Source organism: Syngnathus leptorhynchus, chromosome 14, assembly GCF_054491065.1.
Source record: "Syngnathus leptorhynchus isolate UIUO chromosome 14, UIUO_Slep, whole genome shotgun sequence".
Lineage (NCBI taxonomy): Eukaryota > Metazoa > Chordata > Actinopteri > Syngnathiformes > Syngnathidae > Syngnathus > Syngnathus leptorhynchus.
In genome coordinates this window covers 10,403,523-10,426,110 of record NC_141208.1, presented here as the reverse complement: position 1 = coordinate 10,426,110, position 22,588 = coordinate 10,403,523, and the positions used below count along the sequence as shown (strand labels likewise).

The 22,588-nt window shown below is 44.3% G+C and overlaps 3 protein-coding genes across 6 annotated transcripts; 2 read left to right on the top strand and 1 right to left on the bottom strand.

Moving 5' to 3' along the window:
* The first annotated feature begins 2,363 nt into the window (after window positions 1-2,363).
* LOC147046624 (complement factor H-related protein 1-like) lies at window positions 2,364-7,698 on the top strand. 3 transcript variants are annotated; one of them, XM_085929216.1, is made up of 10 exons: window positions 2,364-2,998; window positions 4,251-4,430; window positions 4,506-4,697; window positions 4,964-5,032; window positions 5,230-5,271; window positions 5,364-5,408; window positions 5,490-5,651; window positions 5,735-5,905; window positions 6,014-6,039; window positions 7,532-7,698. In XM_085929216.1, exons 1-10 carry the CDS (start codon window positions 2,956-2,958, stop codon window positions 7,541-7,543), a joined length of 942 nt encoding a protein of 313 aa, XP_085785342.1. In that variant the 5' UTR covers window positions 2,364-2,955; the 3' UTR covers window positions 7,544-7,698. The 3 variants fall into 3 exon arrangements, with proteins under 3 accessions (XP_085785342.1, XP_085785340.1, XP_085785341.1); XM_085929214.1 differs by lacking the exon at window positions 2,364-2,998 and adding an exon at window positions 3,041-3,994; XM_085929215.1 differs by lacking the exons at window positions 2,364-2,998; window positions 4,506-4,697 and adding an exon at window positions 3,042-3,994.
* zbtb41 (zinc finger and BTB domain containing 41) lies at window positions 7,480-13,024 on the bottom strand. 2 transcript variants are annotated; one of them, XM_085929207.1, is made up of 11 exons: window positions 12,896-13,024; window positions 11,064-12,093; window positions 10,735-10,942; window positions 10,541-10,613; window positions 10,250-10,397; window positions 9,752-9,881; window positions 9,586-9,681; window positions 9,384-9,490; window positions 9,137-9,242; window positions 8,940-9,028; window positions 7,480-8,339 (listed from the first exon to the last, which is right to left on the bottom strand). In XM_085929207.1, exons 2-11 carry the CDS (start codon window positions 12,082-12,084, stop codon window positions 7,786-7,788), a joined length of 2,532 nt encoding a protein of 843 aa, XP_085785333.1. In that variant the 5' UTR covers window positions 12,085-12,093; window positions 12,896-13,024; the 3' UTR covers window positions 7,480-7,785. The 2 variants fall into 2 exon arrangements, with proteins under 2 accessions (XP_085785333.1, XP_085785334.1); XM_085929208.1 differs by having other exon boundaries at window positions 11,064-12,120; window positions 12,896-12,999.
* Window positions 13,025-13,940: 916 nt separating this feature from the next.
* LOC147046622 (protein crumbs homolog 1-like) lies at window positions 13,941-21,977 on the top strand. The gene is made up of 8 exons (XM_085929217.1): window positions 13,941-13,992; window positions 14,391-15,344; window positions 15,876-16,426; window positions 16,514-16,679; window positions 17,184-18,087; window positions 18,373-18,414; window positions 20,844-20,966; window positions 21,122-21,977. The coding sequence occupies exons 1-8, from the start codon at window positions 13,944-13,946 to the stop codon at window positions 21,372-21,374; spliced, it is 3,042 nt and encodes a 1,013-aa protein (XP_085785343.1). The 5' UTR covers window positions 13,941-13,943; the 3' UTR covers window positions 21,375-21,977.
* Window positions 21,978-22,588: the final 611 nt, after the last annotated feature.

Sequence of the window (22,588 nt, the reverse complement as noted above, 5' to 3'; positions counted from 1 at the left end):
TCTAAGGGAGAGCCCGGACACCCTGCGGAGGAAACTCATTTCAGCCGCTTGTATCTGGGATCTCGTTCTTTCGGTCACAGCTTGTGACCATAGGTGAGGGTAGGAGCGTAGATCGACTGGTAAACTGAGAGCTTTGCCTTTTGGCTCAGCTCTCTCTTTAACACGACGGACCGCTACAGAGTCCGCATTACTGCAGACGCTGCACCGATCCGCCTGTCGATCTCGCGCTCCATCCTGCCCTCACTCGTGAACAAGACCCCAAGATACTTGAACTCCTCCACTTGGGGCAGGATCTCATCCCCAATCTGGAGAGGGCATTCCACCCTTTTACGACCGAGGACCATGGACTCAGATTTGGAGGTGCTGACCCTCGTCCCAACCGCTTCACACTCGGCTGCAAACTGCTCCAGTGAGAGCTGGAAATCATGGCTTGAAGAAGCCAACAGCACCACGTCGTTTGCAAAAAGCAGAGACGCGATGCTGAGGTCCCCAAACCGGACACCCTCAATGCCTCGGCTGCACCTACAAATTCTGTCCATAAAAAGTATGAACAGAATCGCTGACTAAGGGCAGCCTCGGCGGAGTCCAACCCTCACTGGGAACGAATCCGACTTACTGCCGGAAATGCGGACCAAACTCTGGCATCGGTGAGACAAGGACCAAACCGCCCTTATCAGTGGGCTCGGCACCCCGTACTCCCGAAGCACCCTCCACAGAACTTCCCAAGGGACACGGTCGAATGCCTTCTCCAAGTTCACAAAACACATGTGGACTGGTTGAGCGAACTCCCATGCCCCCTTGAGGATCCTGCCGAGGGTGTAGAGCTGGTCCACATTGCTCCTCCTGAATCCAAGGTTCGACCTCTCGACGGACCCTCCTCTCCAGCACCCCTGAATAGACCTGACTAGGGAGGCTGAGGAGTGTGATTCCCCTGTAATTGGAACACACCCTCCGGTCCCCCTTCTTAAAGAGGGGGGTACCACCACCCCAGTCTGCCAATCCAGAGGCACCGTCCTCGATGTCCACGCAATATTTTAGAGGCGTGTCAGCCATGACAGCCCCACAACATACAGAGCCTTTAAGAACTCCGAGTGAATCTCATCCACCCCTGGGGTCTTGCCCCCGAGGAGTTTTTTAACTACCTCAGTGACTTCGACCCCAGAGATTGGAGAGTCCGCCTCAGAGTCTCCAGGCCCTGCTTCCACAATGGAAGGCGTGTAGGTGGAATTTAGGAGGTCTTCGAAGTATTCTCCCCACCGACTCACGACGTCCCAAGTCGAGGTCAGCAGCACGCCATCTCCACTGTAAACAGTGTTGACGGTGCACTGCTTCCCCCTCCTGAGATGCCGAATGGTGGACCAGAATTTCCTCAAAGCCGTCCGGAAGTCGTTCTCCATGGCCTCGCCTAACTTCTCCCACGCCCGGGTTTTTGCCTCAGCAACCGCCAAAGCCGCGTTCCGCTTGGCCATCCGGTACCTGTCAGCTACCACTGGAGTCCCGCAGGCCAAAACGGCCCGATAGGACTCCTTCTTCAGCCTGACAGCATCCCTCACCGCCGGTGTCCACCAGCGGGTTCGGGGATTGCCGCTACGACAGGCACCAACGACCTTACGGCCACAGCTCCGGTCAGCTGCCTCAACAATGGAGGCGCGGAACATGGTCCACTCAATGTCCCCTGCCTCCTCCGGGACGCAAGAAAAGCTCTGCCGAAGGTGGGAGTTGAAGCTCTTCCTGACAGGGGATTCTGACAGACGTTCCCAGCAGATTCTCACAGTACGTTTGGGCCTTCCAGGTCGGATCGGCATCTTCCCCCACCTTTGGAGCCAACCCACCACTGGGTTGACAGCTCCGTCCCTCTCTTCACCCGATTGTCCAAAACATGCGGCCGCAAATACGATGACACGACTACAAAGTCGATCATCGAACTGCGGCCTAGGGTGTCCTGGTGCCAAGTGCATACATGGACACCCTTATGCTTGAACATGGTGTTCATTATTAATGATTCGTAATGAGCACAGAATTCCAATAATAGAACACTATTATTCTATTTTTATTGGGCGGGGGCGTTCCTCCCAATCACGCCCTTCCAGGTCTCACTGTCATTGCCCACGTGAGCATTGAAGTGACCCAGTAGAATGATGGAGTACCCAGAAGGAGCGCTTTCCAGCACTTCTTCCAGGGACCCCAAAAAGGGTGGGTACTCTGAACTGCCGTTTGGTGCATAGACACAAACAGTCAGAACCCGCCTCCCCACCCGAAGGCAGAGGGAGTCTACCCTCTCATTCACTGGGGTGAACCCCAATGTTCAGGCGCCCAGCTGGGGGGCAATAAGTATACCCACACCTGCTCGACGCCTCTCGCCATGGGCAACTCCAGAGTGGAAGAGAGTCCAGCCCTTCTCGAGAGGGCTTGTACCGGAATCCAAACTGTGTGTGGAGGCAACTCCGACAATGTCTAGTCGGAACTTAACTGCCTCGCACACCAGCTCGGGCTCCTTTCCAGCCAGAGAGGTGACATTCCATATCCCAGGAGCCAGCTTCTGAAGCCGGGGATCGGACCGCCAAGGTTCCCGCCTTTGGCCGCCGCCCATCTCACAATGCACCTGACCCCTTTGGCCCCTCCCACAGGTGGTGAGTCCAAAGGGGGACCCACGTTTCCTTTTCGGGCTGTGCCCGGCCAAGCCCCATTGACGAAGGCCCCGGCCACCAGACGCTCGCCTTCGAGCCCCACCTCCAGGCTTGGCTCCAGAGGGGGGCCCTGGTGACCCACGTTCAGGCAAGGAAAATCTGTGTCCATACATCTTTTTCATCATAAGAGGCTTTTTGAGCCGTGCTTTGTCTGGCCCCTCACCTAGGACCCTTTTGCCATGGGAGACCCTACCAGGGTCATGAAGCCCCAGACAACATGTGTTAGGGTTTATGAACTATCTGTTAGAGTCGGAACATCTCTAACAACATGGCTCCTAGGATCATTGAGACACGCAAACCCCTCCACCACGGTAAGGTGACGACTCATGGAGTTGTCACGTTTTTGTCAATTCAATTCACTTTTGTTTAGTTGTTACGATCCTCTCAAAATGTTATTCTTTTTCCACATCTTACCAGTTAGACCCGAATTGTTCCTCTTTTGATGTAGGACATTGGTTCCAATGTGATGATTTGTTATCTACCTTTGACTTCTTAACTGTAGCAAAGTATAATTTCTTCAGTGTTATAAAGATATAATATTTATCGGTGTACTCACTTTTGTTGGAGGTGATTTAGACATTAATGGGGATGTGTTGTAATACAAGCTGCCTGTCCAGCAAATGTAATTTCTCCACTATTATCACATGAAAAGATGGAAAAGCATATTTGCAATAATAGAAGGGAGTGTACTCGCTTTTGTTGTCTTGCTGTGTCCGAGTGCAAACTGACTCGAAAAATTGATTTTTTTTTTTTTGTGTGTCAGGAATTCTTTCTTTCTCAATTTACATACGTCATTGTTGGACAAATGAATAATTCGGGAAATTCCACATTTACGTTTTCCGTGACTCAAGAACGAAACCCGTTTGTACATTTCTGTTTTGACTTGTAACCCTTAAATGACGCTAGACTCAGTCAGTAATGTTTGCTATTTCTTCATCCCCAAGCTGATATGGGGAAGGTCACAAGCAGATGCATTTACAGACCTTGACCGCATCCACACACACAGCACTACATTTACCAACTCAACATATTATTTTTAATCATGGTGCTGCTGGGAATGTCCAAGAGGTATATCAGATGTTTGTTGCTGATTTGGTTTTATGGAGCACATCGCTGTGTTTCAACGAGTTACTTTTGTCGTGCGCCCCTTCTGAATGGAGGTTATGTGGTTCCTCAACAAGATACATATTCCCCTGGAACTGTGTTGCCCTATGCGTGTGAAAATGGACTCAAGCCAGCAGTGAATGGCTGGTGGGGGACCACGACATGCCAAAATGGTAAATGGTCCCCTCAACCGCAATGTATCGGTAAGTGTTGGACTTATGATATGTCAAAGGTGGAAGAACATATGTGCTGATTTTTTAATGGAACAGATGTGCCAGGTTCATAACTTGAAAAAAAAACAACAGTGTGCATCTAAAATATGTAAAATATTCTATTGAAAATCACAAGATAGTTTATCATAATTCATTATGCAGTAATAACAAAACAAGAAAATACTAAAATAATGACTAAAATGTTCTAGTTAAGGTCTAAAGTTTTTTTTTTTATTTTATTACCCAGATGTCAAGAATTGCATTCCACCATCTATCGTTCATGCCAAATTCACTTCAAGCTTGATGGGTTGGTACGAGAACGACAAAATAATTAGTATAACATGTGACGCCGGCTACTCATACAAAGACGGGGATGCGATAGCTCAGTGCGTCAATGGATCATGGGTCTCTGTACCAATCTGTGAGCGTAAGTCTGTCCGATTTTCTTACGATCTTGTCATAGTATGTAACCCACATATCCCTCATTGACTTGTTTTCACAGGAAGTGTCCAGGCATGTGATGAGCCCCCTATAATTCCCCATGCTGTAATTATAAATCAGGGCCCTCGCCAAGATGTGTATGCTTCTGATACTGAAATACTGTATGAATGTGAAGATGGATATGATTTAGAGGGAAACCACAAAAAGTCAATTTTTTGCATTGGTGGAAACTGGTCAGTCGCTTCGCCCTGCAGTGAGTAGAACAAAGCAGAACATATACTTTTGTGTTCAACTAAACGGACATAGATTCCACACTTCTGAGTAAATTTGTGAATAGTTTTCGATGAGATTGTCATTATTTTAGTAGCATATACTTATATCATATTGTTTGGTGTGGTGCTTAAGATTGACTCATTAATGCGTGAGAAACACTAGACTAGACACCGCAGCATGCAACTGCCATAAACTTCTATTTCTGCTCAAATTGAGATTTCATTTGTCAATGTATTTATTCCACAGTCAAACAAGCAAAGCCAACTCCTAGTAGCGCTACATCTACTGGAATTAAAACAAGGCCTGCAGATGGAGGTACGTATCAACATGGATAAAATTATTGGTACCAATTTGTTCAAAAGGGGGAAAAAAATGCAGTAACTTGAATCTGAGAAATTTATTTGACCAAAAGAATTACCCTTACGTATTTTGTGATGCTAAGTTAAGTTGCACACAAAATGATAGGCTTACATGATTTATCCATGTTTAGTCATCGTCGTATTTCAATTCAGGGAGAAGACCGAGTAGTGGGTCTGGAAGTGGAAACATTGGGGGTAGGTTATTGAGCTGGCTCGTTACTACTTATTGTTAATTTCATTCTTTAGAAATGTAATCCTACTCATGGTGTGTTCCTTCTACTTTGTAGGATCGTCAGGCAACACCGGTTCTACTGATCCACAAATTACTACAAGTAGTTATTCATTCATTATCTGATGGTTTCATCATCATGTTTGAGAATTTGAGTTTATTTTTTTCTATTTGACCATTTTAGTTGATCAATGTGGAACAACTCCCGTTGTCACCAATGGGGAGATTGTGGAAAGGGATGCTATGTTTTTGAAATACCAATGTGGCAGTTTCTACAAACAATTGGGTCCAGACAAAGTGTTCTGCTACACTAATAGCCAGTGGTCAACAACGCCCACCTGCAAAGGTATTTTAATAATAAAAAAAAAAAAAAAGAGGATACAGTGGACTTAATTTATTGTTAACTAATTTGTTGCTTCTTGTGCACAGCTACCTTCTGTTCCATAGCCACCGACCAATACCCCCAGTTAAAATACAATGGAGTTAAATATATCAAAAATGGTGAGACTGTGAGACTAGAATGTGTCAAGCTGAGCCACTGGCTAATGGATCATTACTCAGTGGCATGGTGCAACAATGGAAGACTAAAGCTAGGCCAATGTAAGCATCATTTTTAAATTATTTTATGCCACAGTCTAAGTAATCAAGTGTATAATGACGTGAATGCTCAATTCTGACTAAAACTTGAACACGTTTTTATTGTTTCAGGTTGTAATTGGTGGGAACTGAAATTTGTAAGTGACACTTTTGTTTTCAATATTACCGTAATTTTCAGACTATAAGTCGCTCCGGAGTATAAGTCGCACCAGCCATAAAATGCACAATAAAGTGAAAAAAAAAACATATATAAGTTGCACCGGAGTATAAGTCGCACTTTTAGGGCAAATTTATCTGTCAAAATCCAACACCAAAAACAGACATGAACCAGCAACAACAGGCTAAACAATACGGTATGCTAACGTGACGTATACACAAAAGAGGAACTGAGAACGGGCCTGACGTAACATTCAGAGTTATTCAAGTAAGTATTACATAAATAACACGTTTATCAAACCATCTGTGTCACTCCAATTCATTAAATCCATCGATCGTGCTTTATGTAAACAATGCCAGATATGCGCCGCATATGCTCACGTCGGACCCGTTGTAAGTTGCATTTCTAATTATTCCACAGACCCATAAAACGATATATATAAAGTATATTTCAAATAACTATCACATTAAAACAATATTATCAAACCATCTGTGTCACTCCAAATCATTAAATTCATCGATCAAATTCCTCATTCTTTATGTCAACAACGCCGCGCGTCCGCCCTGACGTCAGCCTCGTCGTTATTCCACAGATATAACTATATTGTAGCGTTAACAAAGTACAAGCAAAGACGTGGGTTTAGTAAACGGCTCTTTATTTAACAAGTTCAACGAGCCAACAACTACTGAACTGTAACGATAAAAACATGTACAAGTTGCTACACGAAATAAAATATATCAAATAACTATAACATAAATAGTTCACCGCCACATGGCCCCAAGCACCGGTGTAGACTTCCAGGCGTGTGGCGGCGTGGACTTCCATACCCGGAGGTGGCACTTCCAGCCATGGAAGTGGAAGAGAGCTCCATAGAATAGAACCAGGCGTGCGTAAAAGCCATGTCCGAGCCCCATCCACCGTCCCCGGACAGCCACCCGGCCGAGCGCCGGCCCCCAACTTCCATCCATGGAGGTGAAAGAGAGCTCCGTAGAGTAGGACCGGGCGTGTGTAAAAGCCATGTCCGACCCCCATCCACCGTCCCCGGACAGCCACCCGGCCGAGCGCCGGCCCCCGAGTTCCATCCACGGAGGTGAAAGAGAGCTCCGTTCAGCAGGACCGGGCGTGCGTAAAAGTCATAATAGTTTTTCAAACCTTTTGTGTCACCCCAAATCATTAAATCCTTCAAACTCTTCGTCCTCCGTGTCACTTACAAACAAAGCCGCTAATGATGCCGGTAGTACGTGGGGCCCTTCGTCATCTTCATCATCCCGTGATCGAATCCTTTGGCCTTTATGTTAACAACCGCTGTGCGGCACGGATGACGTCACTTGCAGTTCATATCAGTCGCTCCTGAGTATAAGTCGCCCCCCCACCCAAACTGTGACAAAAACCGCGACTTATAGTCTGAAAATTACGGTAGTTTTTGGGTTTTTTTTTTTCTCTGACTGATTAAATGTTGTATTTGTCATCAGGCTTCATGCTAAAAGGTGAAGACTGAGGATGCAACAGTTCAAATGTTTGGATTGTTGGCCCTGGATGACATCAGCATTTTCATTACACAGGCGACTGACGCTGTCCTTTTTTTTGTTCAATCTGAAGCACACTATTGCAATAAGCAGAATAAACACTCTTAAGTGAATTTGCCACTATCATTATCAGCGGTTTTAGAATGAAGTTGCTATTGTTCCTTTTTCATTTTGCAAGACCTAAATTAATCCCTAACGTTTCACTGGTGACTTTGGTTAGCATTTGAGATGTTTGCAACGGAGGAAGCGGAATCTAAACCGAGCAACGTTCCCAGGTATGTTTGCTCTCGGGTATCTAACATTTGATCGGGCCTCACGGGTTGAACAATGTCAACCGACTGGGGCGCCAGGGTGTATTTCTCTAAAAATGCCAGCTCTGAGTTCTGGTAACCTGAATTGGGCTGCGGTTCTTCAGCTTGCATGCCCGCATGAGCGTCCAATTGACCCAGCCCGGGTCTACCCGCTGTCTGGACGGGGTCTAAAGAGTCAGGCACACATACGCCCGTAGGTGTCGACTTGGGTTCCGTACTAAAAGGATGCGGGCCCATTTTGTCCGGGCCCATTGGCTGCTCAAGTAAGCGGCTGCTGTGGACGTGATCGACGTGATACTTGAGCTTGTCTTTTCTCTTGAAGGCGGCGTTGCACTGTTGGCAGTTGAAAGGACGGACGTCCGAGTGGATCACCATGTGCTTAGTCAAGGTCTTTTTGATCCGAAACGTCTGGTGGCATTCTGGACAACTGAAGGGTTTCTCACCTTTCACAGAAACATCCAATAGATGACAACATTAAAATACTCTTCAGTGTACTCCAGTGGTTCACTATGTAGACCTACCGGTAACAAACTGTGAGTCACCCTAGCAATAGTATACAATAGTCCATCCATACATCCACACACACTCTGTCCCATACTCGCCTCGCACAAACTGTCATGAAATCACACTAACCAAATGGCACACAAGCACCTTACGCAAACGCTATTAAAACAAACCAATTGTGTGGCATTTACGTGTAATGAATTTAATTAAAGCTAATGACACTAAGAATCCACAAGAGGTCGTTAAAATAATGTTTTTAATCAACCTGGCCTGAGCTCTAAACCGCAAATGGATTTTCTTGGTTACCAGCAAATAACAGAGGATAAAAAAAAAGTATGCGAGTATGCAAATTTTGAATCACAAATATGCAAGTTAAGAACCTGTTACACGTTGCTGGCATCAATAGATAAATACATGATTTGTAGTAAATCAATAATCATTTCTAGACCAATTTGGTGAAACTGGATAATTTCCAGTAATGTGCAGTATTTGGGAATCACTACTCATGTTCATGGGTCAAAAAACAATAAAGTAATTACCTGAGTGAGTCCTGAAGTGCATTTCCAGACTGGATTTTCCCTTAAATTCTTTCTTGCAAACCTCACATTGATGCATGGCTGCTTTATACCTACAAGAATATGAATGATATATTTTTTACACATTTGTTTTACAGATTTACAAAGGAGAGAGTAATATGGATATAATAAATGTAAACAAAGCGGAAATGTCGACATACTTCTGCCACACTTTCTCTCCCAAATGAACACTCCTATAGTGGATCGCGAGGTGATCCTGGCGTCGGAAACATTTCCCACATTCTTCACACTGATGCGCTTTTTCACCTGGAATCATGCAGGTACCATAAGATTAAGTAGTAGTAGTAGTAGTAGTAGTAGAGGTTTAATGTCAAACAGATTATCAAACCAATTGCAATGTTATGAGGATCATTATGAAATATATTTGGGGTGTAAGAAGGATTGTACCAGAGTGCGTTTTCTGATGTTTGGTCAGGTGATCGTGGCGCACGAAGGTCTTCCCACATTCGTCGCACTCATAGCGCTTGTCATTACGGTGCATTCTCAAGTGGAGCCTGTCAGCAAAGAAACCCCCAAAAAATAAAGAAATATATTGCAAGTTTATTTAAATTCAGAACAATAAATAGAGGTCAAATCTACTTTGAGCAACCTGTATGAGCTCTTGTGACGGAAAGTTTGCCCACAGACACCACAGATGTGTGGCTTCTCGCCACTGTGGATACGCATGTGCTCTCGTAACGTTGTTCTGCAGAAGAAAAATGTTTTCAAAGGCAGAATTGAAAAGAAAGGTCAGCAGGAGGTTCATCCTCTCCCACCTTTCCCTTACTGATTTTCCACACACAAAGCACGTCCATTTTCTTTTCCCTCTGTGTGTGCATTCAATGTGTCGCCTCCTGTTCCCGGTGTCGTTAAAATTTCGTCCGCAGATTTCACAAGGAAAAGGTCCTGAAAAGGAAAATTTTAAATATGGTGTAATTCATGCTTACTCGCTACTGTATAACCTATTTTTTATGAAACATTTCATTTTAAAAAAAAACAGAAGGGGCAGGTCGTTCGTAAATCAAGTTTAAAAAAAAAAAGTTTACAAATCATACTAATTTGTTTTTTATAATTCATTTTTATTTAATCCTTTCTTTGTCAGTTATTAAATAAAAACATTTAAAAACACATGTATAATCTAGGTATTTTATTCAAAATAGTTTGCTTGCACGCAATTTTTCATTTAAAATGAAAGTAGCATTAATTATGAAGTAAGATGGTATATTTTAAAAGTCAAATTATTCATGCTCATTTGTTTTTCTCATAGGGCTCACCCAGGTGGTACTTTTCTTGGTGCTTGAGCCTGGCAAACCTGGATCTGAAGAATTCATCGCAAAATGCGCATTTGAACGGCCGGTCTTGGGTATGCAGGATCATATGCTCCTGCAAGTGAGTCCTGCGGGTAAAAGACTTCAGACAAATCTGGTTCAGCAAGAGAAGAGAAAAAGATTAGTCATTTGATTTTGTTAAATGCATTTTCTGATTGCAAGACAGTGGTGTGTGTGCTCAAGTTTGGGCCTTAAACTATGATTTTAGAAATTATAATAAATGAGAGCAGCCCTTACAGGACATTTCCAGGCTTCAGTCTTCCTCTTCTTACTCTTACTGACAAACTCTTGAAGGTGTTCTGGGTGGAACCTGACAAGTCACAAGAGAACAACATATCAACCAGCATGTTATTTGGGCAAGTGTGCTTGCTAATACTACGGGGGTGAATAATTGAACGTCTACACAATCATGGCGTTGAACTCAGTCTCACCTCCGTACATGCTTGGCAAGGGTTTTTGTGCTCGCGTGGAATCTATTACAGAAGGGACACTTGTGTTCTTTCATCTGCAAGGGAGTGTTGTTGGCGTGTTTCTTCTTGTGAACCGTCAAGTTGGACTTGGTGGAGTAGCGCTGCTGGCAGATGTCACACTGGAAGGGTTTTTCTTTTGTGTGCACTCTTGTGTGACTCTCATACTTTCCTGGTAGACACAGAAATCAACACTTGAGTGAGTCATAAAACATAAATAAACTGGTTCCTTACTTATTCCCAACAGTCTAGTCTCTATAGACTTAGTGACTTGAAAACGTTATCATTCCCACCTGCTCGATCAAAGGTCTTGTTGCATTTGGGGCACTTGAGAATCTTCTTTTTGGCAATATGGGTGATGACAGGAGTCAGACCTTCAGGATATTTGGGACCTGCAGCTGGTGCTTTGTCACCCTCCTCAATCGGGCCTTCCTCATCCTCCTCACCCAATGAATCTTCTACATGTGATGATCTTGTTTCATCCACTACCAGTTTATATCCTCCGACATCTTCATCGTTCCATCTTTCTTCAAACTGCTCCCTTGGTGATTGAGTTATTTGTGTTTCCTCAGTGTTCTTCACGTATTCCATGCAGTCTTTCTCATACTTGGTTGGAGGTTTCCTCCTTCGAGCAGATCTCCGCATAGTAGTTGGCTTATCGCCACACATTTTCAGGCTTTCACTTGGCGGTTGTGCCTGACCGTCATTCAGACTTTGGTCCTGTGATGAGGTTTCTATATACAACTGTTGATCAATTGAGCCTTGAGTGGCCGTCTTTAGTGACTCGCTTTCGTCCCCACTTATGGGGTTATTATTTAGTCCTTCCTCACACAGCAGCTTTAATACATCCATCATGTCCAGGAAGTGGGCTGCTTCAGTTACAGCCTGAAGCTCAGTCTTGGCAATAACACACTTCGATGTGTATAGCAAGGCAAGCAGGTGCTGGAAAACGGAGTCCTCAATGTGATCCAGAGTCACGAGGGTCATGGCTGGGTTCTTGGACAGCTCAGCATGGAAGTAACTGCTCCCGTGGGCCAATACCACTTTATGGGCACCATACAGCTTTCCACACACAGATACGGACACATCGCAGAACCTCTGTCGAGTTCGATCCTCGTTTAAGAAGTTTAATAGGTTGCGACTGTGATGCTCCATGGTCAGGTGGATTTGTGGGGCTGCTTTTTGGGCATTTAAAGAGCTGGTTGACAAGCCAGATGCTGTTGGATATTTTTTCATGGCGTTGCTTTTCCTGCTGTGTTTGGCAGGTGATGAATTGCTTGTTCTTTTCTTCATTAGAGTGCTTGAGAATACCATGAATTAAATCTGAAGAGCAACAAAGTGTTTTAACACCTAAAACAAACAAGGACACATTTAAAACACGTCATAATATGATCAGCGCAATTCCACCTCCGGCCCTCCCTGTGTGGAGTTTGCATGTTCTCCCCGTGTCCGCGTGGGTTTTCTCCGGGCACTCCAGTTTCCTCCCACATCCCAAAAACATGCTTGATAGGCCGATTGAGCACTCCAAAATTGTCCCTAGGTGTGAGTGCAAGTGCGAATGGTTGTTCGTCTCTGTGTGCCCTGCGATTGGTTGGCAACCAGTTCAGGGTGTCCCCCGCCTACTGCCCGATGACTGCCGGGATAGGCTCCAGCACGCCCGCGACCCCCGTGGGGACTAAGCGGTTCAGAAAATGGATGGATGAATGTAAACTAAAACCACAATAAAAATTCATACTTATTTCAATTCAAACTAGGACTTCTGTTGCATGAATCAAATCAATGCAATGCTGAGGAAGTCAGTAGCGGCACATTACAATAACTATGAACGACGTTGTTGTACAAATGTCTCCGGTGCATTACTACGACGCAGTCATTGGCGTTAACCCAACAATGAAAAACTGCTATTTATATGATGCAGGTAGTTATAAAGTATTGCTACAGCGCATTTTCAGTTAAATTAAAGCGCTGTCGTTGTACATTCGCTGTCCACCTAAAGGAGCCCTAATGCTACCAGCCGCAGCACACACAGGGCCCCCCTCCGAGGAGATGTTGACGTACGACCTCACGGCTCTAACGAAAATTGGCATTTCAATGGGGATTTGTTTTACCCCCAACAAAATCATACCTCATATATGTGGACCGTATTCACATAAACGTGTCCGGACGTAAATTCATGTTTGTCGGGGTACAAAAAGAGGAATATTCATTTCCTGTACGTCTGAAAACACCCCTCTTCCTACCAATTTTACTGACGTCGTAACAAACAACTCGCCCATAGGGCTCGGGGAACGCGTTATCGTGACGTCATCGGTCAACATTTGGTGTTTGAGAACTATTATTTTAAAAGGGTGATGACTTGTAAAATCCAATAAACAATAGGACATATTAAATTAATGGTTGTATTTACAATACACCAAATATATTTCTACGTATACGAAGGAAGACTCTCACAAAGACAGATGACTGACGCCATTTTCGCTACTATGGAATCTTGGGAAATGTAGTCGTTATATAAATACTGACCGGGTCAGTTTTGACAAGGCGTCTAAACAGTTAAAAAAAAAGTGTATGGTATCGTGCATGCGGCTAAAGAAAATATGAGAAATTCAAAAATCTTGCATTTTTATTTTCTCATCTTGACTGCATCTAAAATTTTCACATTCAACCCCCTGATTAAATACTAGAGTGCAAAACATTTGCTTAAAAAAATTAAAGTAAAAAGGGAAATACTGCTAATCAATCAAAACATTTGCCTTTCTTGCTTTATAATTTCAAAAATTAGTTAAACTAAAATGCAATGTATAGATGACATTAAAAATGTCACCGTGAGTCAGTTTTTGAATTTATTTTTTAATTCTACATTCATTGTTTCCATTGAACTAGACCTTGTTTTCTAATACAGTTCACAGTCAGATCTTCCTTAGAGGGATCACTCAAATTAGCCTACTGGTTGGAGCACTCCCTTTGCCAACACAATTAAAGTGTAAGACATTGTAATTGCATTATCTTAATCTCTCCAATCTTGGCTTGTGACAATACCAGCGTGCCGCTGAGCACACATGCATGCATGGAAGAGAAGCCAAGATGATGGTGCTACATACAATTCCCCAGCTGGATTTGGTGTAAAATGAAAATATTTCTGAATAGCTATTAAATTGGACGATTTGAGGACAATGCTAAAAATCATCGTGTATGTTTGGATTTTATGGTGGCTTTTCAAAGGTAGGCAGATATGGATATGTCTTGGTATACACTTGATAATGTTCAGTACATAGTGTGTCTCTAAAAAAGGTGTTTATTTTGTAAGGAAAAGGACATCTAATATTGTTTAATTCGATTCAACGCACTGGCACCTTTTAAATCAAAGTCAATTTTACAATACAAATCAATTTTTGTTACACCCCTACCAAACAAGAATATATAATGTGACTTAGTATTTACTCAACCAAGGAATGACCAGACTCAATATGCCTAAAATTTAGTGTGGACTTGACCTAATTTCCTTTGATTTATGAGCACAAACTTGAGATACAAACACTGTATCCACTCAACTGAACTCACTTTGACTTTGACTTCGACTCACTTCAGAATGTGTTAATGATGCAATCTTGTCTTTCTAGGCGTTTTCTCTGAAGGTGATATCCCCACCGGATGTGAACAGGAACCATGCCAAAATGGTGGTGTGTGTGAAAGTCACTTTGGCGGTGGTTTCACATGTGTTTGCTCCCAACAGACCCAACATGGCCATCTATATGGAGGGCAGACCTGCACTGTTCCACTTTCAGGTTGCGATGACAACCCATGCGAAAACGATGGAATATGCTCGCCCTTACTCGTACATGGCAAACACACGTACTCGTGCATCTGCCCTGCCGGTTTCTCAGGCTCCAAATGTCAGACCTCCACGTTTTTTTCATTTGAGAGTCAAGGTTACATGTACATAGAGACTCATCTGGTTGACCCAGAACCCTCTCTGAATGTTACACTCAGCTTTCGGACAGAAAGACTCGTTGGGACTCTCTTGCAACGCAAAGTGGCTGGCCTCCTTCTTAGTGTCGAGCTAACGGATGGACATCTGTGCCTACGCAGTCTGAAGAACCAAGGATCGAGCATATTGGTTCAGCAGCTACCAGAATTTATTTCCAACAACAAATGGCACACACTGGAGGCCTCACTCGGCGGAGTGGTCAGTTTGATCCGCCTCATCTGTTCTGAAGGAAACTGTTCCACGGAAAGCAAAACCGAGGTCCAAGTTCTCAAGGCAGCCTCCGCTCTCCCTCAACCCGGGACAGTACATCAAAGCCTCTTCATAGGAGCAGCTCCAGATTACAAAAAAGAATACCCGCATGCTTTTCTGGGTTGCTTAAGAGATGTGCTCGTGGACTCCCATCTTGTCGTGCCGGTTATGCCGGCGAAGGTTTCCGACGCTCAAGTAAACGTGACAATGGGGTGCAATGATAACGACAAATGCAACGACAGACCGTGTCAGAACCGAGGCCGTTGCGTGAGCCAGGGCTGGAGGAGTTACCTGTGCGAGTGTCACAGACCCTACGAGGGGAGGAACTGTGAAGATGGTGAGGTGTTACTACAGATTCAGTTTTTTGCTTTGGAACTTTCCTACCCCATTAAGATAATGACCGAACGAAAATGCTTATGGAGAAGAACCTAAGACTTGCGAATAAGTTACCGTTGTGTTACAAAACAAGTTACAATGTAAATATTAGACTTGATGGTTATTTTTTGTAGCCTGTGTGAGCAGGATGGGCAGAAAGCTAACCTTATGATCCTGTGGTGTGGATCATAAGGTTAGTCAGAGGGCATTAAAGAAGCTTACTGGTAGAAATAGCATAGACCTTAGTCACATGCAATGAGGAGGCATTCGGGAACACCCGAGGATTTACACAAACGTGCCTTTGGGTAGCTTATCTGGAATTAATTAAGAGTCTTACTGAATCACGCTACATCTGAGATCTTGGAAAAATAAATGTTAATAGTGCCATTTCTTTTGCGCTGTCCCATGAATGGGTGTGCTTTTGTGAGCTATTGTATTTTGTGAACAATCTTTGCTCCATGCTACAGAATAATGTGCGTCCGTTTCCCTTCAGAGTACATCACTGCACGGTTTGGGAGCAAACACTTGGAAAGTTATGCCGTCTTCTCAATAGACGATGACCCCGGAGAGACTTTGACTATGTCAATGTTCGTTCGAACCAAGCAGCCCAGAGGCCTCCTCTTGATCCTAGCCAACAGCACCAGTCAATACCTTCGCCTCTGGCTGGATCAGGGCAGAGTCAAAATTCAAGTCAACAACTTTGAGACCTTGCTCGGCCAAAATGTGATCAGTGACGGCCATTTTCATCTGGTGACTGTGCAGCTGGATGGTCTAGAGGCAACCATTATTCAGTCGGCCCAGGTTCAAGGCTCTCGACCCATAAGACACATCTGGGCCAATCGGGGGGACCAGGTCTTTGTGGGTGGACTGGCGGACCCGAGAGCCTCAGCCATATTTGGAGGCTACTTTAAAGGATGTATCCAGGATCTGAGGATGAACAATAAGAGACTTCAATTCTATCCCATAACAACTGCTGTGGAACCTTACAAATTGGAGCAGCTGACAAGTGTTGCACCAGGATGCAGCAGTGACAACGCCTGTATGGTAAATCACGGACAATAGAGGATTATCATCAATTTCTGGTATTGGTCATTTACCTCAAGATTGATTTGATCTTTTTATCTGATGTAGGTTAACCCCTGTCTCAATGGGGGAGTGTGTTATTCCATGTGGGATGACTTCACCTGTAACTGCCCGCCCAACACGGCAGGACAGCGCTGTGAGGAGGTGAAATGGTGTGCGCTGTCTCCCTGTCCCACCACTACTGTATGCCAGCAGAGCTCACGTGGCTTTGAGTGTGAGTGACAGATAAAGAAAATATGTTATTAACAGCAAGACACTGTTTTAGAAAGACAAAATACTTCAATGAAGGCCAAACTTTGAATAAGTGTATCTCATCTTGGGTTGTAAACTCGAGAGTGAAGCGTATATGGTCTTCACGGTCCACTAACTGGTGGAACGGTACCAATCAATTGCAGAGTGGCTAATTCCGGGAGGGAACGGAGTTGAAACAGGGATCCTACATAGGATTCCTCTAAAACACACTAATCCCTGGTCAGATTAAGTCTACCCACACATGCCAGTGGAGGTTAGCGCTGACAAGTCCTGCAGGAGATGTCACATGTTTACCTGGCCAACTCATTTTAATTTTGAGATATTCGGTTTTGGGGTGGAATTCAGGATGAACCTAAACTGCACCAGGTGAACTTCCTTTGAGCTTCTTCAAAATTTCAGGGCACAGTGTTTGATCAATGAAAATTTCGGAGGTTTTAATATTCCCCTTTTTTCCTCCCTCCTATAGGTCTTTCAAATGTAACAATTCGTCCAGAAAGTGGAATTTTGCACTACCGGAACAATGGGAAGAACAACCGTTCTGTCAGCCTCACCAGTGTCTCTTTCAGTTTCCGCACAAGACAGACCACTGCTACTATTTTGCATGCACAAAGGGGCTCCAAATATATCACGGTCTCCCTTCAGGACTCCCAAGTGGTTGTGGAGCACTATGCTGGAGTGGACCACAACAATTCCGTCAGGCACGGTGAGAGTCCAGTCAGTGATGGTGAGTGGCACTATCTGATGCTCAGCAAGGATACTGGATTATCGAAGTGGATCAGAAATGTGAATGGAAGTAGAGCAGAACTGTCCAAGTTAGGTGTTGGAGATTTGGATTTTCTTTCACAAGGAGCTGACATTTTCCTAGGTGGTCTGAGTTTGGACTCCGCAGTGAGTTTCTCTGGATGTTTAGGTCCTGTAGAAATTGGAGGCTATCTTCTTCCTTTCCACTTGGACACAGACTTGAAACTTGTCAGGCCTCAGGAAGAGAAGTTTTCACAGTTGAACGTCAACGCACATCCACACTACGGCTGCTGGGGGGCGAGCGTATGCGCGCCCAACCCTTGTCAGAACCAGGGTTCATGTGAGGATCTGTTCGACCTGCATCGCTGCAATTGTCCCTGGACGTGGAGCGGTCCGTCGTGCCAAGAACCGAGCAACCCCTGCGCAGACGAGCCGTGCGCTCACGGAAAATGTAGCAACATTCCTGGGGGGTACCAGTGTATGTGTGAGCAAGGGTACAAGGGGCCACTGTGTGAGATGGAGCTGGATATTTGTGAGACCAGCAATTGCAGCAATGGTGCGACGTGCCTCAGAGAAGTCCAGAACTACTCATGTCTCTGCCCCCAGAACCTGATGGGCCAATATTGCAAGTTAGTTCAACAACAGCAACATTTGAACATGAATGGGAAGCCATTTGATGATATTTTTAAATATCCATCTTGGTCTTACATAACGATGTCAAATTTGTCTCGTTTGACTATTGGCGTAGAAATGCCAGAGAGGCGGAAGCATGTTGGGTGAAATCATTGTATACCAAAATTGGCCTAATAACGAAGACGTAAAACTAAGTTGGATATGGAATAAAAGCTCAAACGACACTCCATCAGTCTGAAATATCTTGACCACTTGTGCTAATGAAAATGTATCTCTTACAGTGTGAATATTCCAGAGATTCCATGGTACATCCAGACAAAGCCGTAAGTGCCTCAACATTAACTACTAAAAGTACCGTATTTTTCAGACTACAGGTCGCTCCGGAATATAGGTCGCATTAGCCATAAAATGCACAATAACGTGAAAAAAATATATATATATAATCTCGCTGCGTAGTATAAGTCACATTTTGGGGGAAATTTATTCGACAAAATCCAACACCAAGAACAGACACGAACGAGCAACAACAGGCTAAACGATAGGTATGCTGACGTGACATAAACACAAACGAAGAGCTGAGAACGGGCCTGACGTAACATTCAGAGTTATTCTAATAACTATTACATAAATTACACGTTTATAAAACCATCTGTGTCACTCCAATTCATTAAATCCATCGATCGTCCATGTCAACAATGCCGGCCGAGTGCGCGCCGCTGACGACGCTTGCACTTCAAAATATTCCACAGGCCCATATAACAACATATAAATTATATATCAAGTAACTATTATAGAAGCAATAATATTATCAAACCATCTGTGTCACTCCAAATCATTAAATCCATCTATCAAATTCCTCATCCTTCGTCAACAACGCCGCACGTGCGCCCTGACGTCAGCCTCGTCGTTATTCCACAGATATAACTATATTGTAGCGTTAAAATACAAGCAAAGACGTGGGTTTAGTAAACGGATCTTTATTTAACAAGTTCAACGAGCCAACAACTACTGAACTGTAATGATAAAAACATATACAAGTTGCTACACGAAATAAAATATATCAAATAACTATAACATAAATAGTTCACCGCCACATGGCCCCAAGCACCGGTGTAGACTTCCAGGCGTGTGGCGGCGTGGACTTCCATACCCGGAGGTGGCACTTCCAGCCATGGAAGTGGAAGAGAGCTCCATAGAATAGAACCAGGCGTGCGTAAAAGCCATGTCCGAGCCCCATCCACCGTCCCCGGACAGCCACCCGGCCGAGCGCCGGCCCCCGACTTCCATCCATGGAGGTGAAAGAGAGCTCCATGCGTAAAAGCCATAATAGTTTTTCAAACCTTGTGTCACTCCAAATCATTAAATCCTTCAAACTCTTTGTGCTTCATGTCACTTATAAAAAAAGCCGCTAATGATACCGGTAGTACGTGGGGCCCTTCGTCATCTTCGTCATTCCATGATCGAATCTTTGTCCTTTATGTAAACAACTGCCGCGCCGCTGACGTCACTTGAAATTCAAATGACAGTAATCCCTTGCTACATCGCGGTTCGTTTATCGCGGTTTCACTTATTTTCTTTTAATTGTGAAAAAAATTGTGAAAAAATTCACATATAAGTTGCTCCTCAGTATAAGTCGCCTCCCCCACCCAAATTATGAAAAAAAAACGGGACTTAGTCCGAAAATTATGGTAATACTTTTCATATTTTAGCTTTTAGCACAACTGTTAGCCCATTTAGCTCTAACTTTACTAGCTCTTGAGTACTGTAATTTTCGGACTATTAGTCGCTCCGGAGTATAAGTCGCACCACCCATAAAATGCACAATAACGTGAAAAAAAACCTATATAAGTCGCTCCGGAGTATAAGTCGCACTTTTGGGGCAAATGTATTTGTCAAAATCCAACACCAAAAAAAGACACGAACCAGCAACAACAGGCTAAACGATACGGTATGCTAACGTGACATACACAAACGAGAGGCTGAGAACGGGCCTAACGTAACATTCAGAGTTATTCAAATGATTATTACATAAATAACACGTTTATCAAACCATCTGTGTCACTCCAAATCATAAAATACATTGATCATCGATCGTGTAAACAATGCCGCGTACGCGCGCCGTCGGACTCGTGATTTGCATGTCTGGCGTGATGTGTGCTCGCATGCTGTCCATCACAAGCAGAGCTTGCATCCTAAATTGCATTGCTGCCCCTACTGTATTTTTTTTTTTTTTTACATCACACTAAATTCTCTTCACCAGACCTGTGCTTTTTAAAAACTCAAAAAAACAGCGCTTTCCCCTCCCAGTTGTTGCGTCACGGCCAATGGTGAAATTTAAATCACCCTCGTTCAGTTTAGTTTGAAAATAACTATATTTCTTTTTCAGTTGTTTTTTTTTGTTTTGTTTATTTGTTTCATGAACTTGAATATTGTGCTTTAAAGTGTGAATTGCTTTATTCGTTTTTTCAGTGTATTAAAAATAATATGTGAGGTGATCAACTGTACTAGTAAGTAATGTGTTAATGATCAAGTAAATTTTTTTGCAAAAAAACCCCACATAAATCGCCCCCCCACCCAAACTATGAAAAAAAAAAACGCGACTTATAGTCCGAAAATTACGGTAGGTTTTTTCCAGGTACTCTGACTTCCTCCTATATTCAATTTTTTTGGGAAAGAAAATATGATTGTGTATGTAAGATAATATAAAATGTTCTATTGTTTGTATTTCTTTTATTTGGGGGGTGCTGTCAAGTCTTCCTCTTCTGCCTGCGTCAAAATGTAGCGGTACAAGATGGAACTTCAGCTGCTATAATGGAGGGAATTGCTCGGTAGAAGACAACAATTGTCTCTGTCTACATGGCTTCTCAGGACAATGGTAAGACATGCATCAGTAGGATTAACTTTGTTTTTGGTTAAATTTTTAGGTAAAGTGAAGGAAATTTTGGGTGAATCATTGATTAAATTGCGCCATTATCTGATCAATAGATTGTGGTGAAACAATGACACGATACTCTTTTGTTTGGGCTGCAGGTGCGAGAAGGACGTGGACGAGTGTGCCTCGGACCCATGTATGAACGGAGGCTTTTGCCTTAACTACATTAACAGATTTGAGTGCGTGTGCGATTTGAATTACTCGGGTATCTATTGCCAAATAGATATCAGTGACTTTTACATATACGTCTTCCTGGGCCTGTGGCAGAACCTGTTCCAGCTGGTGTCCTACCTCATCATCCGTCTGGACGACGGGCCCGAAGTCGAGTGGGATTTCCAGTTTAACGATTAGCTCACGTTTTCACAAACACAGTTAAAATAATGAAACCCAAATGCAAAAAGGGCTGGGTGATATGGGGTTAAAATAAAATCTCAAATATTTGTGTTTTTCATGTCAAAATCTGATTTCTAACACTTTTTTTCACTTTGCATATAGAAACAGCACATTTTAAAGTCAATAACGTGATATTTAAAGGTGTAATACCTTTCATTTGAATGTGGATAAAAACAACAGGTGTGTTTTGTGCCTTAGCTCCACATTTTGAATGCGGAGCCCTGCTTTGAATAAACAACGGATGCTTTCCCCCTCCGTGAGTTGTCACCTTATCGTGGTGGAGGGGTTTGCGTGCCCCTATGATCCTAGGAGCCATGTTGTCTGGGGCTTGATGCCCCTGGTAGGGTCACCCATGGCAGAAGGGTCCTAGGTGAGGGGCCAGACAAAGCACGGCTCAGAAGACCCCTTATGATGAATACAATATATGGACGTAGTTTTCCCTCGCCCGGACGCGGGTCACCGGGGCCACTCTCTGGAGCCAGGACTGGAGGTGGGGCTCGAAGGCGAGCGCCTGGTGGCCGGGCCTTCGCTCATGGGGTCCGGTCGGGCATAGCCCGAAAAGAAAACGTGGGTCCCCCTTCCAATGGGCTCACCACCTATAGGAGGGGCCAAAGGGGTCGGGTGCATAGTGAGCTGGGCGGCGGCCAAAGGCCGGGACCTTGGCGGTCCGATCCCCGGCTGCAGAGGCTGGCTCTAGGGACATGGAATGTCACCTCTCTGGCTGGAAAGGAGCCCGAGCTGGTGTGTGAGGCAGAAAGGTTCCGACTAGACATAGTCGGACTTGCCTCCACACATAGTTTGGGCTCTGGTACAAGCCCTCTCGAGAGGGGCTGGACTCTCTTCCACTCTGGAGTTGCCCACGGTGAGAGGCGTCGAGCAGGTGTTGGCATACTTATTGCCCCCCGGCTGGGCGCCTGCACATTGGGGTTCACCCCGGTGAGCGAGAGGGTAGCCTCCCTCCGCCTTCGGGTGGGGGGACAGGTCCTGACTGTTGTTTGTGTCTATGCACCGAACGGCAGCTCAGAGTACCGAGTACAGAGTACTGCCCTCACCCACCTGGAGAACAGGGACTCGTATGTGACATTGCTGGTTGTGGACTTCAATTCTGCATTCAACACCATTGTTCCACAGCGTCTCATTTGCAAGCTCGACAAGCTGGGCCTCAGTACCTC